Source organism: Taurulus bubalis (assembly GCF_910589615.1).
Source record: "Taurulus bubalis genome assembly, chromosome: 3".
In the NCBI taxonomy this organism is placed as follows: Eukaryota; Metazoa; Chordata; class Actinopteri; order Perciformes; family Cottidae; genus Taurulus; species Taurulus bubalis.
In genome coordinates this window covers 7,941,005-7,956,196 of record NC_136591.1, presented here as the reverse complement: position 1 = coordinate 7,956,196, position 15,192 = coordinate 7,941,005, and the positions used below count along the sequence as shown (strand labels likewise).

Sequence of the window (15,192 nt, the reverse complement as noted above, 5' to 3'; positions counted from 1 at the left end):
ACCGTCAACGAAAGAGGACGGTTACCTTATTAGAAGTTACATTTACACAGCGGGCAAGATTTCAGCATCAAATTATGGTCAATCTGTGCATCTCAGAGAAGATGATAAACATGACCTGGCAGGGGTCTGCATTCTTATAGGTGCATTTATTCGCAGACCTACCATCTAGGCAGCGTGCAATTTATATCGCATAGAAGCGGAATTATCGGCATGAAAAACACCTCAGGGTGGAGTTATTGAGAGTACAATTTACAGTGTAGGGAGTCAGATCCGTCTTTATCAAGGATCACAATATTGTGATGCATATACATTACTAGAGTAGGTCTGAACTGCATCAGGATTTTAAACCATAGTGACACCATGCCCCCTGGTGGCACAGTGCATCACTCTCTATGACACTAATACTATAATAGATACCCTTATCTTAAAGACAGCTTGGATTTAAGATGATCTGCATTTTTATCAAATTACCAAAACATGTTCTGTTTGATACATTTGCCCAACTAGGCTGATTGAATATTTTCTTCTTTAGCAATGCGTGGGCCTCCAATGCCATATTTTGAGTCAAACTCTGCATGTGTTATTTTATAAATATTGAATCTCAGTTTTGATTCAACTGACCAGCACGTGTTCTGGCAGTGAGCGTGGCTGTTGTATTCATCTGAAGCGTCGCAGCAATCTGGCACGAGACGCAGGAGAAACCAATCCAACGCACATACAAGAGAATAGAAGAGCATAAATATATCAGCAAGGAGAAGAAAGAAGACAAAAACAGTCAGCAACTATGAAAAGAACATTTTCAGCTACTTTTTGAGCTTAGTATCACTCCCTTGGCCCTAGAAAGGGAAAAGTTGAGAACAAGCAATTGCTTTCCAACACACAGCACATAATGTATTAATGAACAAAACAAGATATGGTGTAATCAGAAAGCTGAATCCATTCGCTGATTTGTCAAAAATCGCCAGAAAAGGGAGCAGTAACCGTTTTGATAGACCGAGTCGTCACTGCAGTAATATATTTTGGAGATGCCCACTTGTGCTGTGGGAAAATGTAATAGCAATGTTCAGTATTGTGTTACAATTCATTGATAAAATGACTAATCAAAAGAAAAATCATCATCAGATTCAAGCAGGCATTTTTACAACTTGTGTCTGTCTGATAATCCTGAAGCCACCGGAACATTAAAGGACCATTAATGCATAAAAACTAAGGAAAAAAAACAAGAGCCAGGCCGGCTTTTTCCAGTATTTGTGCGAAGCTAACCGACTGATTGCTGTAGCCTTACAGATAACCACCAGACATGAGTCGCAACAATCTTCTCTTTAAGGCTTTAGTAACTTTTCAGCAGCAATGAAAATTAGATCGTTGTGCCTGCATGATATATCACTCTAGTTCAGAGAGAGTCTCTTGAGATCAACCACTTATCAAGATCAGATGCATGGTGTTTTGTAAGTGCTCAGATCTATCTTTTGCTCAGATGTTTCACCCCAGAGAGTGGGCAGAGTGTGATATTTCTCAATTATCCTGAATGCCATTGGTGACCGGTGGAACAAGGCTTCACAGCTCAGAAAGGGAAGACAGTGAGAATCTCTCTCAACAACCAGCAGAAGAGGAAAAGCGATGTTGCGTTAGCTATTAAGTGGCTCCACTCAAGGGAAGTTATGAGAAGGCCAGTGGGAGAAGAATAAAGAAATGGAGGAATGGGAGGAGGGGGCTCTTTCATGTCTTTATCTCTCTTTTTTTTTTACCAGCGATGGTTACATGCTGTTTAATGCTGCTGAAAGCGCTGGTCACAGATAGGGGATGTCAAGAATGTATTGATTGTATCCAAAGTGGAGAGCTGCGGAAGAACAAAGGTGGACGAGACGGGGGGCTGAAAAACAATCTGATTAAGCAGAGAATGTCGCAGATTTTACAAGAAAGAATGGAGAAACGCCTTGAGGAAAAGGACATGGTATTTCACAAGAAAAACTGTGGAAAGTGAGCGTGTGCACATTGGTGTGTGTGTGTGTGTGTGTGTGTGTGTATGAGAGCCATGTCAACAGATGTCAACTTCTTGACATCATGTCAAATATGATATGAATTCCTGCCTATTTTTGTAAAACACACAAAAAGATGTAAAAGCAAACAGATCAACGTATTCAATAAAAAAGAAAAGGGACATGAACTTAATTTTGAATTTTGAACTTAAGTTTGAACAAAATCCTAAAAAAAAAATACAAGTTATATACAAATTCAGCTTCAAACCTTTTCACCAGCTATTTTGAACAAAGAAGACCACGACTCATTTCATGAAAGCGTATATCTGTTCATCACCGCCTGACTAGTAGCACCGCCCTGGTTGTCCTTGAGAAAGGCAGAAGCATAAAGCGTTAATCTATGCCTCACTTCAGGTTCTGTAAAGTGCATTAGAGTCACCTCTTTGGAGAATAGCATTTTATCCAACATAATACAATATAAAAAGCCATACCACAGATGCCATCATTGACTCGTGATGACGGGATGTAGTGTGGGCGAAAACCCAGATTGGTGCAGTAGAATCGGCCTCGAGGACAGGCTGAGGTGCCTACATGGGGTCAGGAGCAAAGGTCAGCACTTTTTTATAAACTAACCATCAGAAACAAATGTATCAAAGCTATTCATAATACATGCTGATAAGAGAAACATAGTATGTCCCTTTTCAACAGGCACCTGTACAGATGATTCATATTGTTTTTGTTATTTCATGATCTTTAAATTTAAATATATATATATATATATATATATATATATATATATATATATATATATATATATATATATATATGTATTTTTAACAGTCTGGTTTCCACCTACTTAAGAGTAGAAAATGAACCCATGTTGAGGAGTGGCAGCAGTGTGCACCTTTAAAACTATTTGTACCAGCTTGAAAAATATCTTGTGGTGAAAGTGAGCTGACCATGTCTGATAAACAGTCTTCAGTGAATACCTACATACTTAATTATTTATTTTTCTTGCCCCCGTCTGCAATAAGTAAAGAAATTCATTAGGAGGCTTATATTTATGTTGCATACAATATTACAGTTTGGATTTACCACTGCCGTATGGGACTTGTTTTGTTGAGCAAAGATTATGATTAAAGGAGCTGTATTTTACATTCAGAGCATTAATATAGCAGCAAACACCTATTTGCTATGAACATATATGGTGGAGTAATGTCTACCTGAGGAGAGAATTAAGTCCCTCTCCCTGTGTGTGTTGTTCTCCTTGCTTCACTTTGCTTTTAGTACATGTTAGTGCATGGGAGCGTGCACCACTGGTTAGCTCACAGCCGGCGCTATGCAATGCTCGCATACCGAGGTTAAAGTTGATATTGCCGTCTCAACAGAGTCGTAATAGAAGTGCAGCACCCACCCTCTGGTTCCCCCTCAGGTAAACATTCTTAGCTCTGTCAGCACCTTTAGCTATGAGCAGTCGACATGTTGAGAGCCACTGTCAGGCAATGGAAATACCCCCAATCTCGGATCTTGCAGCTTTAAGTTCAGTAAGTTAAAAGGTGCTCAGTCCGGAAATCAGAGCATATCTTTTGCCTCCTCAAGGTTCTCAACATGGAGACAGTTGCACAAACAGTGCAAACAACGAATACAGTGCTGACAGAACTGACAGTGTTTACATGAGGGGGAACCCGAGGTTGGGCGCTACTCTTCCGCAACAACGCAGAGGGTCTGGGCTGAGTTACCAGTGGTAACCGCCATATTGGTGCAGATAGCTTGCCAGAGAGACTCCCATGCACTAACATTCACGTGAGTGTGACGACGACAACACTACTAGTGATGAACAAATGTATTATTTCAGAAAAAGATTTGATCACAATACCTGATGAAAAGGTTTGAAGCTGAATTTGCTCCAAAATCTGACGACACAGAGGGAGTTAGACTTCATTCTCTGCTCAGGTAGCCATTACTCCAATATATATTTTACATTGCAAATAGTTGTTTGCTGCAATATCAACTCCTTTAATAACCACCTAAGAAGACCAGTTAATTTTTTTTATTTCTGGTTTTCAGTAGCCAGAAATCTTTATTGTTCAACCTCATCAGCGGTTTAGAAGACTTCTGGTTCCCTAAGGAACAAGAGATTAACATGGTGATATTGTGAAAGAGAACCAAAAACCAGTAATGAGTTGATGAATACGATAATGTTTTGTAAACATGAGGGAGAGGGAACCAGTTGACATGTTACCTAAATGAAATTGATTTATTCCCTTGTGCCCTAGTTTCATAAGGGCAGAAAACTAATATCTGACGATAATAATCTGAATAGTATATGATCTGTTTGAAAATATGGAAGTGTGGGTTTAATTGATAGAAAGTGCAGCCCATTGCAATGAGTGAAACCAAAAGGTCAGATGGGGAGCACACAGTAGCAAGTGGATGTCTACTGTGATGCATTTTAACTGAAATGCTTGCATTCTTAAAAATATTGATATGTTGAAAAAAACTGAACATATCTGAAAAGTCAAGTCAAACAATATGTATTTATTCAAAAACAGATATTCAGTTTGCACTTAAGTAAATATTAACAGACACTTGGTAAACAGACAGCCACTCGCCCCTATGTTCACTTTTTACCTGGTTCATCAGAGCCATCTTCACAGTCACAGTAGTCATCGTTCACCTGCTCAAAGGGAATTATCTTGGACCCATCAATGCACAGAAAGGACTTCCTCTCCCTGTAGAACCGCTTGTCTGTCAGGGGACGAAAACATTACTGAAGGATGCATATTGATGGCCACGAACTGCAGGTAGAAATGTGACCAAACAAAGGAGAAAACTTTGAATAACACCTTACACCCACAGCATTTATTTAAAGACAAAAGCTAGATGCTTGAGTCTGTAAATAAATGCTACTGAAACTATTCAATAAAACGATAGGTCTGGTTGTATGCCACCCAAGACAAACTTTAAACGCTGATTATAGTGGTTACAAGCTGTCTGCAGCGATGACAATGGCATAGTCACTTGCAACATGTTGCATGTGTTGAAGTTAAATAGTTGTTAAGTTGCCCTTTACAGTGTAATGTACAGATAATGCAATGACTAAGCCGTCTTTAGCTAGCTGGAAGGGGACAGTGAACTTACAGAACGAAGATATTCCTCTTATTTTCCGCGAGTCTACAAAACCAAACCAAAAGACAGCGGCGATAATAACGTGGAAGCGCATGTCAGAATGCACAGTTATGAACGGTCTCCCTCCCGCTTTACAATAACCCGCTTAACTGTGTTTCAAACTCATACATACAACATTTAAACTGGCCAAGTCCTTACTTCCGGAAACATGCAGTCTCGTGGCGGTTCTGAGTCTTTCTATTGGTTTCTAGCCCGACCACACGTGATTCCATTGACCAATCGCGAGTCAGAACGGCTTTCGCCCTCAAAAATACATTCGTTGACGTTAATATTATAGACTGTAGACGGTTTTTGAAACGGAAAGAAGACACATATTCAAGCTGTGTTGGCTAGTTAAATGTCATAGTTATAAATATCCTTCACATTTTTTAGTCTGTGGGAAACGTAAAAGGTTAACGTATTAAACGGTGTGACCAAAGCAAACATTTCGACTTGTCATAGAAGGACAAACAGGTGTTATAAACAACACGAACGATATATCTGTTCTAATTACGTGTCCCGGTGATCTACGGCGATGACAACCTCATAGGAACTTGCAACATGTTGTGTTTGTTGAAGCTAAAGAGCTGTCAGCAAAGCACGGCGACCCATGCAGTGTAGTTTACCAATGATATGACAGCTAATGCTACTTAGCCTTAAGCCTGCTTAAAGGCTACAGTGAACTCACAGGACGAAGAGATTCCTCTTATTTTCCTCGAGTCAGCGAAACCACACCAAAGGACAGCAGCGATAATAACGTGGAAACGCATGTCAAAAGGCACAGTTATAAACCGTCTCCCTCATGCCTTACAAAACCCCGCTCAAATGTGTTCAAACTGATGATAAACATTCGACATGTAAACTGGCCATGTCCTTACTTCCTGAAACATGGGGTCTCGTGGCTGCCTTTCTATTGGTTTTCTTCCCTAGTCACGTGTGATTCTGTGGACCAATCATGAGTCAGAATGGCTTTCCGCCTCACAAACACGCTACAGTTCACATTCTTATTCTCATCCTATTCGTTTTATACTTTATTGAGGTGTTTTTTAAATGGAAAGACGAGGTGTTTTTTAAATGTAATTATTTGCAATGAACACCTTTCACGTGTTCTAGTTTGTAAGAAGTGCATGTCGGGTAGGGTTATCAAATGCGCCTCTAACCAAAACAAGCGCAGAAGGTAGTCAGGATATTCTATCTAATACGAGAAATCGAGGAGACTTTTTCTCACAGTAAACATTTTGACTGGTAATAGAATGAAAATCATGTCTTATTAATAACACAAACAGTGGGTCTGTTCTATTGACCTGAACTCATAGCAGCTAAAAGGAATTCAGCCATAATTAATTTAATGATTTAATGATAACGAAAGGATTAAACTCACCTCTGGTAGGCTAATTAACTTCATTAGATAATATACTTCAAAGCTTTAACATTTTGAAGGTTAACCCATTTACTACAATGTAACAGTGTAACTCTTTGGCGTTTTAATTTGTAGCATGCATCACTTTAATATAATGGAAAAAGGAAGATGGGTGATTTGTTTATCTCACATTATAGATAGATAGATAGATAGATAGATAGATAGATAGATAGATAGATAGATAGATAGATAGATAGATAGATAGATAGATAGATAGATAGATAGATAGATAGATAGCCACAAAATTAGGAATAAAACAAGAGCATCTTTTGATAGTTTTATTAATAATAAACAATCTTTTCAACACGTACACTATAACAAACATGTGATTTCAATCAGCACTTTAACTAGGTTCGAGGCACTTGAAAGGGAATTTGGAAGTAAATCTGAAATCCAAATTCAAAATGAGATTACCTAAAGAATGACTTTTTTTCTTAGGTTCTCATTCGTCATTTTTCACTGTTAAGTCTTGTGTAAAGACCTGTAGCACTGCATAGTGACTCCTTGCTCTGAAGATAAGAGAGGTCTCTGATCATGCCCGGGAAGGAATAGGAGTCCAAGGGTGGACGCATTGGAAACACTGGCATCAGTCCGGATGTCATGTATGGTGACATAAAACCTGCCATGCCGCCGTTTGCAGAGGAGTAGGCCAGCCGTAAGGGGCCGACGCCGAGACGGGGGTTAAGCCCGTACAGACTGTCTGCCGGCGGGGGCATGTGGAGCGGGGTGAAGGCAGACTTGTTCCCCAGACCACCAAGCGCTCCAGGCAATCCAACAGAATGCCTGAGCGCGTCTGGGTGATGAGACAGAGACAAGCTATCAGAGTCAATTTTGTTCTCTTTGGAGCTCAGCACCAGTTCAATGGATCTGACAATGTCACCTTTGCACGTTCTCACCATAGACTCCAGGGTGTCCCGTTTCTGATGAGGGAAGATCTTGGCCATTATATCAGTGGGGTCCCGATTCGGGCTCCGGTAGTCCTTGGGTTTCTCCGACTCGCTGCCTGACTCCGGATCCGAGGAGGAAAGCGACCTTTCTGGGCTCTCTATGTGGTCTGAGCGCTGGTCAAACACCGGGGATGGACTCGCGCTGCCCTCATTGAAGGAAGCGGCGTGGTCCTTGTTTGGAGACAGGTCGTTCTTGTCTATTGGAGAGGGCAGCCGCGCGGCGTGGGGCGCAAAGAGGGCTCGGCCCATAAATCCGTTATAAAAGTTGTACTTGCTCAGTTTGTCATCTGAAAATGTGGACGAAAGAAAACACATGGTTTCAAACAGGATGTTCAAGATTGTGTGAGTAAAATGCTTGAAACAATGCAGTGTTTAAAAGTAAATGTGCCCTCATAAACTGTCATACTTTTGGGGTTATTGAATGAAACACAAACTGCAGACAAACAACTAACTCCGAATATAATAGGATTCATTTATATTTTTACAGAAAATAGTTTACTCTCAAATTTAAACATTTTGTATTTCTAATTTACCATCTTTTGGGTTCTCTGCTCCATAAACATCAAAACCGGGCGCTGTCGGGGTGTTGCCGGTCGCTGGCACCTCGGGGCCCAAGGATGGCGCCTGAGGGATCCCTGTTTCCCCCACCATCCCCGAGCCCGGGTACATGAGCCGAAGCTCCCGGGCCTCGCTCTCCTCCTGAGCCTGCTGCCTCCTCAGCGCCACCTGCGCGGCCATCACCCGCTGCCGCTCCGCTATCAGAGTGCACTTTGCGCACACGCAGTCTCTCCAGCGGCAGAAGCGCTTGTGGCCCTTCAGCGCGGAGACCACGCCGTGGTTTCTGCATCTGGCGCACTTTGGGGTGCGGGGGTATCCCCTCTCCAGAGCGGGATTACACGCACGGAGGAAGAGATGCGGAGGACGCAGGAGGGAAGGAGGCACGTGCAAGCCGCCGAGAGGGTTGCCGGTGTGCCCGGCCAGGCCGAGCGGTGTGATCCTGCTGTCCATTGCCTGAGAGGTTGCAAACACGAAGTCTTAAAGTCCGACACAAGTGTACTCAGTCTCGTGATGTGGCCTTCTCTGAGTGACTCCCTCTACTGCCACTGGCACCCTGAAACAACACGCCTTAAGTGTCCTCTCCCCAGGTGGTTTGACATGTAATACAACACCTTCGTCACACCCCTTTCTGCTCCAGCCTCTTAATAGCACCCTATATCATATTTATTTGCATAGAGGAGTAGTGGGCTAATCTGATGCAACTGCAGGCCAACCATGACTAGATTTTGTCCAATCTGAGGTTGCACTTTTTAGAAATTGTGATCTGCAGGAAATTATATTTGTATTTTCATTGAAGTTTTCATTGCTTTAATAGTGCATTATGTTTAATATGAACCGGAAGTCTGTTGATGTGGGTGTGTAAACACAAAGATAAATATGTTGCCTCAGGTCAGCGAGATACAATGAGCCACTTTGGTCACCCCACTGAGCAATGAATATTCACTATTAGGATGATTTTAACACAACAATGGCCCTAATGGACACAAAGGCAACAAGTAATTATCTACCTGGTTATTCTGTCCGACAAATTACCTTGACAAAAGACCCATCTGTCAACAAACACCCTGCAAGATTGGTGGATCGCTAATCACACCTTGTCACATGTTTCATTCATATCTCTCCATTCAAACAGGATCCAGTTACACGCAACAGATTGCCCTCCCGTTATTACATGGAAAACAACTTGCGCATAGTGTCACAAACACAGTGGCAGTCGCCAAGGGAAACGCAAACCTCAAACACTGCTAGTCCTGCATTTGCACACATGTACTTTTGTATTTCTCTCTTTTCTTCCTTATTCACTGCAAATGTGAGCAGCTTGACTGAGATGTCACACTTAAATGTTAATAATGGTAGTATCCCTTAGCTGTTAGACACCTCCTAATCATCTGCAGATGTCAGCGGGAGACATCATGGCTTCTCTTCGTCTCCCTGTAGTTCTGACTCCTACTAAACTCCCTTTGAATAATGGATGCGGGTTAAAGAGGCGGTGGATGGAAGCACTCAACCCCCTTGTGGCGTTTTACTGAGATAATCATTCCCTGAAGGGCATCTCTGAGGAAGGTCTGCTACAGCAGAGGCCAGGAAAATTGCTCACAGTATAACACACAATAATTCGATGCAGGCATAGCTATTAGTAGTCATTAAGAGTATTACTTACAACACACATACAGACTAAGAGTTTCAACTTAAAAGATGTTTACTGCTTCTGAGAACAAAACATATGAGTGAATTTTTTAATTTTTTTTTACCTCTACCTCACATGGATCCATCTGTCCTCAGGTGACGGGTCTTATCAGCAGCATACCTGCCCACCTGCCCCATCACAATCATGCCTGTGTGCATGTACAAAGAACAAACACATATTGTGCAAAAACACAAAATCTGTACGTGTGTCCAGGAATTTGTCGTAACAAAAGCATCCCGATAATAAACGAGGTTTTGAGAAGAGACTCTGCTATTTGCAGAAAGATGTTCCGCAAGTTAAAGAGCCTGGACGGATAGGGGTTGGTAGTACAGACTCACTACAGCTGTGCAAGGACATGAAGAGGATTTGAAATGCATCTATCAACACAGAATGCCTTAGAACATAAATAAATGCCAGTGATGCAGATGCTGTGTGGACGCACATGTAGCTTTTATCATTTCATCCACTGTGAAGTTGAACTTGAGGTTTGGATTTGTGGCTGGCAAGTTTATTCAGGAACATTAAGCTCTCACCTGGCTTTTCATGCACACCACTTAAGCGGTTTACACGGACCAGTGACAGCTTTTTCTTGCAGGAAGGGTGGCCGGAAGCAGCGTGCCGCTAACAAGCCAGCGTAAATGTGTGTGTCACTATATAGTGAGCTTTTGGGAAGGCTCTGTTTCAGTCTTATTTATAATTACCCTGAGAAGGAAAATGGGACAAAACAGCTGTTTCAGAAAAGCCTTTATAAATTGGATTACGGATAAAAGCTGTAGTGTTATATTTACTCATTTACTGCCTCTTCTATTCGTCTGTGGATCATAGGATTATGACAAGGCCGAGCCAGGATGGCTGTTTAAAGTCCCTTCAAACCAGATCAGTTTCACCTCGAGGTAATTTCTCAATTAGTGTGTGTCATTCTAACCTTTTAACATAATCTAATACACAAAACAACTATACACTGCAGTTACCTCTGCGATATAAAATTACGTCCAGTTCCTCGGTTTGTCCGTCATTCTAGTCCGAATTTTTCCAACCTCACGCCTTACACAGAACGAAGGGATTAGCAGAGATAGGTGCAGTTAGAGTAGAAATAGACAGACAGTGTCTTAATTGTGTTCTTAACTGATCTGCTCATGTCAGATATGGTGTTTCATCACAGAAATGTGCCTCCGAGGACAGGGCTTTATCAGTACAGCTTCTTATCTGAAGCAAGGTGGCTGCTAATCTACTCGCAAATCTCACAAAACCTGATTATGTCTCCCACTGTCAGAGAGATGGAGGGAGGGAGGTGGAGAGGTAAGGAGGTAGGGCAGAGGAGCAGAAGTCCATCATTAAACAGTAAATCATTTCATGTGGACTTATATCTTTTATAGTGTCCTTTAAAGGCATGTGCATTCAGATTGCATGTCACATATTGTCACATTGTCAATCTAAATGGGGTTTGATCTGATATTATTGCCCTGCATCTGCAGGTCCTCTGATGCACAATGGGGAAAGATCAGATCATGTTACTGTTGCCAACTCTGAATCACAGAAAGACGAAATCCTCATGTGAACCGACTTTGACATGGAAACAGTTCATCGTCTTAAATTTCAAGACGGTGGCATTGCTTCTGGAAATACAGCACTCAAATAACAAACAAATCCACCTCTCTTTCAGCATGTGAAAGGTCTTGACCCTTGTGTGTTTACTTTCTCATCTGTCACTTCACACACTTGTCATTTAAGTGTCACACAGTAGCCTCCACTTCACTGCTGATGGGTAAATGGCCACCAATGATGGCCATCAAGCTGGTCAGATTCAATCACTTGAATTTACCTTTATATCAGTGCAAGTCTTAAAGTCTTTAAGGAATGTAGCATCTTCTCATTGTGGTATTGCTTACTCTACTTAACATTGTACTTGTCCTTTTTTCCGTTCTTCTTTTAGAATAAAGAAATCTGTAAAGATAGCAAACATGTTATTATTATTATTACAACCGATGCAGAGAAGGAGGGAAGCATCCATACTGCACACACACCTGTGCATTTGAATGCATGGTACAATAGATTTTGCCTCCTATTCCTTGCCTATCTATTTTCGGCCATCTCCTTCGCTCCTATTCAATATTCCTGCATTTGCTCTCTTTCTCGTCCCCTCCCACCTTTATTGGTGGTCTGAGTCTGGTAGGTATCCATCAGGGCCCCTCACTTAGCCCGGCAACGCCTCAGTGCCGGGGAACAATGGTGGCCCAAAGACAGCCAAGTTTGCTCATGAGCATGGATGTGTATGTGTGGGTGTGGGTGGGATGTGAGTGCACCCATGTGTACCTGAACTAATCATGCATATTACATCTGCATCAACATGGCGCATCTATGAGGAGATGCAGGTTCCCTTTTACAAACTGGCACACTGTGTGTGTGTGTGTGTGTGCATGTGAGTGTGAGTGTGTGTGTGTGTGTGTGTCTGCATTTAAGTGCTTGAAGTGCTAATTACGTGTGTGTGTGTGTGTGTGTGTTTGTAAAAAGGGGGGTTGATATAGGGAACATTAGTTCCTTGAAAGGTTCTGGTCAGGTGCCAATGAATGCAACCTTCACTGTCTAAACAGGTTGAGATTTAACCCCGAGAGTTTGTCGTTCTGCGCTTACTTGGGCAATTCTCTCTATTTGTTTCCTGTCAAAGACGTTTCTTTATTTAACGATACAATTGCAAGGAGATATTTGCAGCTTAACAATGCATAACTGAGTGGCAGATGAGCACAACCCTGTGTGAAGGATTTAAAGAATCAAGTTTCCAAGGAGTTGGGTGTACTTTTTTTTTTCTCATGAAAATGTGCCACTTGACAGACGTTGACAAGGAAATGGATGTGTTAATGATGGACACAACGTGGGAAAGAACTCTCGGTTGGCACCTTGCAAATATGAGTATGCACTTTACACCTGGAGTTTTTGTATGATTAATACATATTGATGTAGGCTTCAAAAATAGGTATTCATTATTTCAGATTAAATTAATATTATGGTTTGTCACTGGGTTAAAAAAAACAAGAAAACCCCAATGAATAGGGGAGAATCTGGCTCTTCTCATGGACAAATAAGCAAACAATTGGACCTCCAAAGCGTTGTTTACAGGGTCTCGAGTGAAAAGATCTGTCGACATCTTATTGGCAAAGGATTCTGGTTAATTTCTGTTTGCTGAAAAGATTTCCTCCAGCTGTGGGGTTCTTCAAATATCTTTAGGAGCAGATGAAGAGGCGGTAAGAATCCTCTGAGCTCACTAAATCTAATGTTAGCTCCTCTATGTTGTCATGTCTGCACCTCATATAGTTGTTACGGCAAATGTATTAGCTTATCACACATCCAGCAGATACAGAGTGATCATGATTCACTCTTGTACTTCGGTTTTGGTCTCCACCAACTCCTGAAAAAAAAAATCTGGCTCCTTAGCCGTTACATGCTCCACTATGTTTACCAGCTAGCTGTTAGCATTGTTTACCAGCTCGCTGCTAGCATTGTCTGAGTTTTGGTAAGGTGGGAGTTTAAAAAACAACTAAACAGCGGCCTACGGCTACAGGAAAGCACTCATGGGATCTGTAAGAGTGAAGCCAAAAAATTAAAGATGTGGGCCTTCAAAACAAAAACAATGAGCTAGAAAACACTAAAACGTGAAACCACGAAGGTGACAGGAACTGCATGAAGTTCACCGTGAGCAACCCCTTTCCCTTTTCAAGTAATTTGATTAATTGTTAATAGAATAATAATGATTATAACAGTTTTTAGAATAAATACTTTAACTACAACCTTGAAATATACAAATGTGTTGTTATTATAGTGTTTCACTTTTGCAATACCAGGTAAGACAATCTTTAACATGTCCAGATTGCAACAAGCGTATTAAAAGGGCAGGAGACTGTTGAAAAGAAAACAACAAACCAGGACAGGCGCAGCTGAAGCATTAAGAAGGAGGTGAGTGGCGCGCTATCAGATGAACGAAGGGCACAGGAAGAGACATCAGTGCTGTGCATCTCTGCCACGGTGTTATGGGAAAATATTCTCGTCTTTCAGTTACAGACAATAACAGCTAAGAAATTGTTAAACATTGTCTCTGATAGCAACTGGCATCGGCAAACAGATCAGATGGGAGTTGCTACAGAGATTAGAGGAAACATGAAACCGCCAGAGAAGTGGAAGCTTAAAGAAGTTTGTGCGCATGATGTTTTGTTATATCATTTTTCCTGTAAATGTGTTTTGTTAAAAATATGTTTTACTGGTTTTAATCCAATGGCAAATATCTACTGTTCATGAGTGATTGGAATATTCATGTCCATAACATTAATAATTTAATGCAGGATGACCAGCTTTTTTCATCGTAACACAGATCTTTAAATACCGACTCAGCCTGCTCTGCTGCCCCCAGCCTACCTGGGAAAGGAAACCACTGAGACGAGATAAATCTGTTACAGTTGAACTGAAGGATCACAATAACTATTTGTATCTCAGGTTAGTTATGTGTTGTGCATTACTGTGCCATTGTTCCCACAGCACAGCTTCCTTTCAGTCAAATGGGTTTCACAATAGCGACCGACAAAATGTAGAACATTGTTCTGAGGTGACCAAATTAATCAAGATGAGCCACAAAAGAGAATTCAACAAGACTTTATTGTTATATTTCATCTTAAAAGAGCAACATTCAGAATCAGCTTCATTGGCCATGTGTGTTTCGGCCACTCACTTCACTTAGCTCTTCGTACTTATATACATACACAATATACAATAAACAAGATAAATATAAAAAAGACAAAAAGACAATTAAGACAGCAGGAGTCAGAGTAAGTAGCAGCATGTGAGCTTGCCCCACTGGCCGGCTCATGGCTGCCGCTCTGCACTGCTCAGCGGGGGCAGCTGATAACGGCGTCCTGACCAGCAGTGGCGTCGCTCAAGCGTAGCTCCCACCTTCCGACTCCCCCTCAGGTTAACGCTGGTAGCTCGATCAGCACGGCGACTCGGCTTTCAAGTTGCTCCAATAAAAGGTTTAACTGCAAAAATTTGCAAAAACATCTTGACTTTTTATTCAGGAGGGTTGCTGGTGTTTGTTTTTTTAAACAGCCAAAAAATTGTTCTTTTTTTTTTACAGCATTTCACTCCTCGGAGATTGACCAAGTACAAATCAAGACTCAGAACAAAATGAGTGGTTCACTATTTACTTATCTAAATGATATTCCTGGCACTATGGAAGGCTCTGAAGCAGCATTTAGTCATTCATGCTCCTTTGTAATCACATTTCTTGACTGGATGTCAAAAGAAAGTGGCAGACATTTTAGTATATGGTGCACTCTGATAAGTTGATTGTTGGGGATCAGTCAGACGATCAATGGGGAAATTAACATTTTCATTAATTTACTGATAAAAGTGGATGATAATGGCCAAACATGCATCTGATTCATACATAGG

General features: G+C 41.4%; 2 protein-coding genes across 2 annotated transcripts in view; both read right to left on the bottom strand.

Annotated features, from left to right (window-relative positions):
* LOC306734112 (glucosidase 2 subunit beta-like) overlaps positions 1-5,917 on the bottom strand; it is a gene marked incomplete at its 5' end in the record, with an annotated part of 107,554 nt that extends 101,637 nt beyond the window's left edge. Inside the window, 4 exons of the mRNA XM_079215445.1 lie at positions 622-679; positions 2,471-2,566; positions 4,611-4,727; positions 5,836-5,917. Coding sequence (XP_079071571.1) covers positions 622-679; positions 2,471-2,566; positions 4,611-4,727; positions 5,836-5,917 — 353 coding nt within the window. The remainder of the gene's footprint in view (positions 1-621; positions 680-2,470; positions 2,567-4,610; positions 4,728-5,835) is intronic.
* A 1,099-nt stretch (positions 5,918-7,016) lies between these two features.
* On the bottom strand, positions 7,017-8,522 carry LOC306733515 (doublesex- and mab-3-related transcription factor A1-like; the record flags this gene model as incomplete). Its single annotated transcript, XM_079214767.1, has 2 exons — positions 7,017-7,801; positions 8,048-8,522. The coding sequence occupies 2 exons, from the start codon at positions 8,520-8,522 to the stop codon at positions 7,017-7,019; spliced, it is 1,260 nt and encodes a 419-aa protein (XP_079070893.1).
* Positions 8,523-15,192: the final 6,670 nt, after the last annotated feature.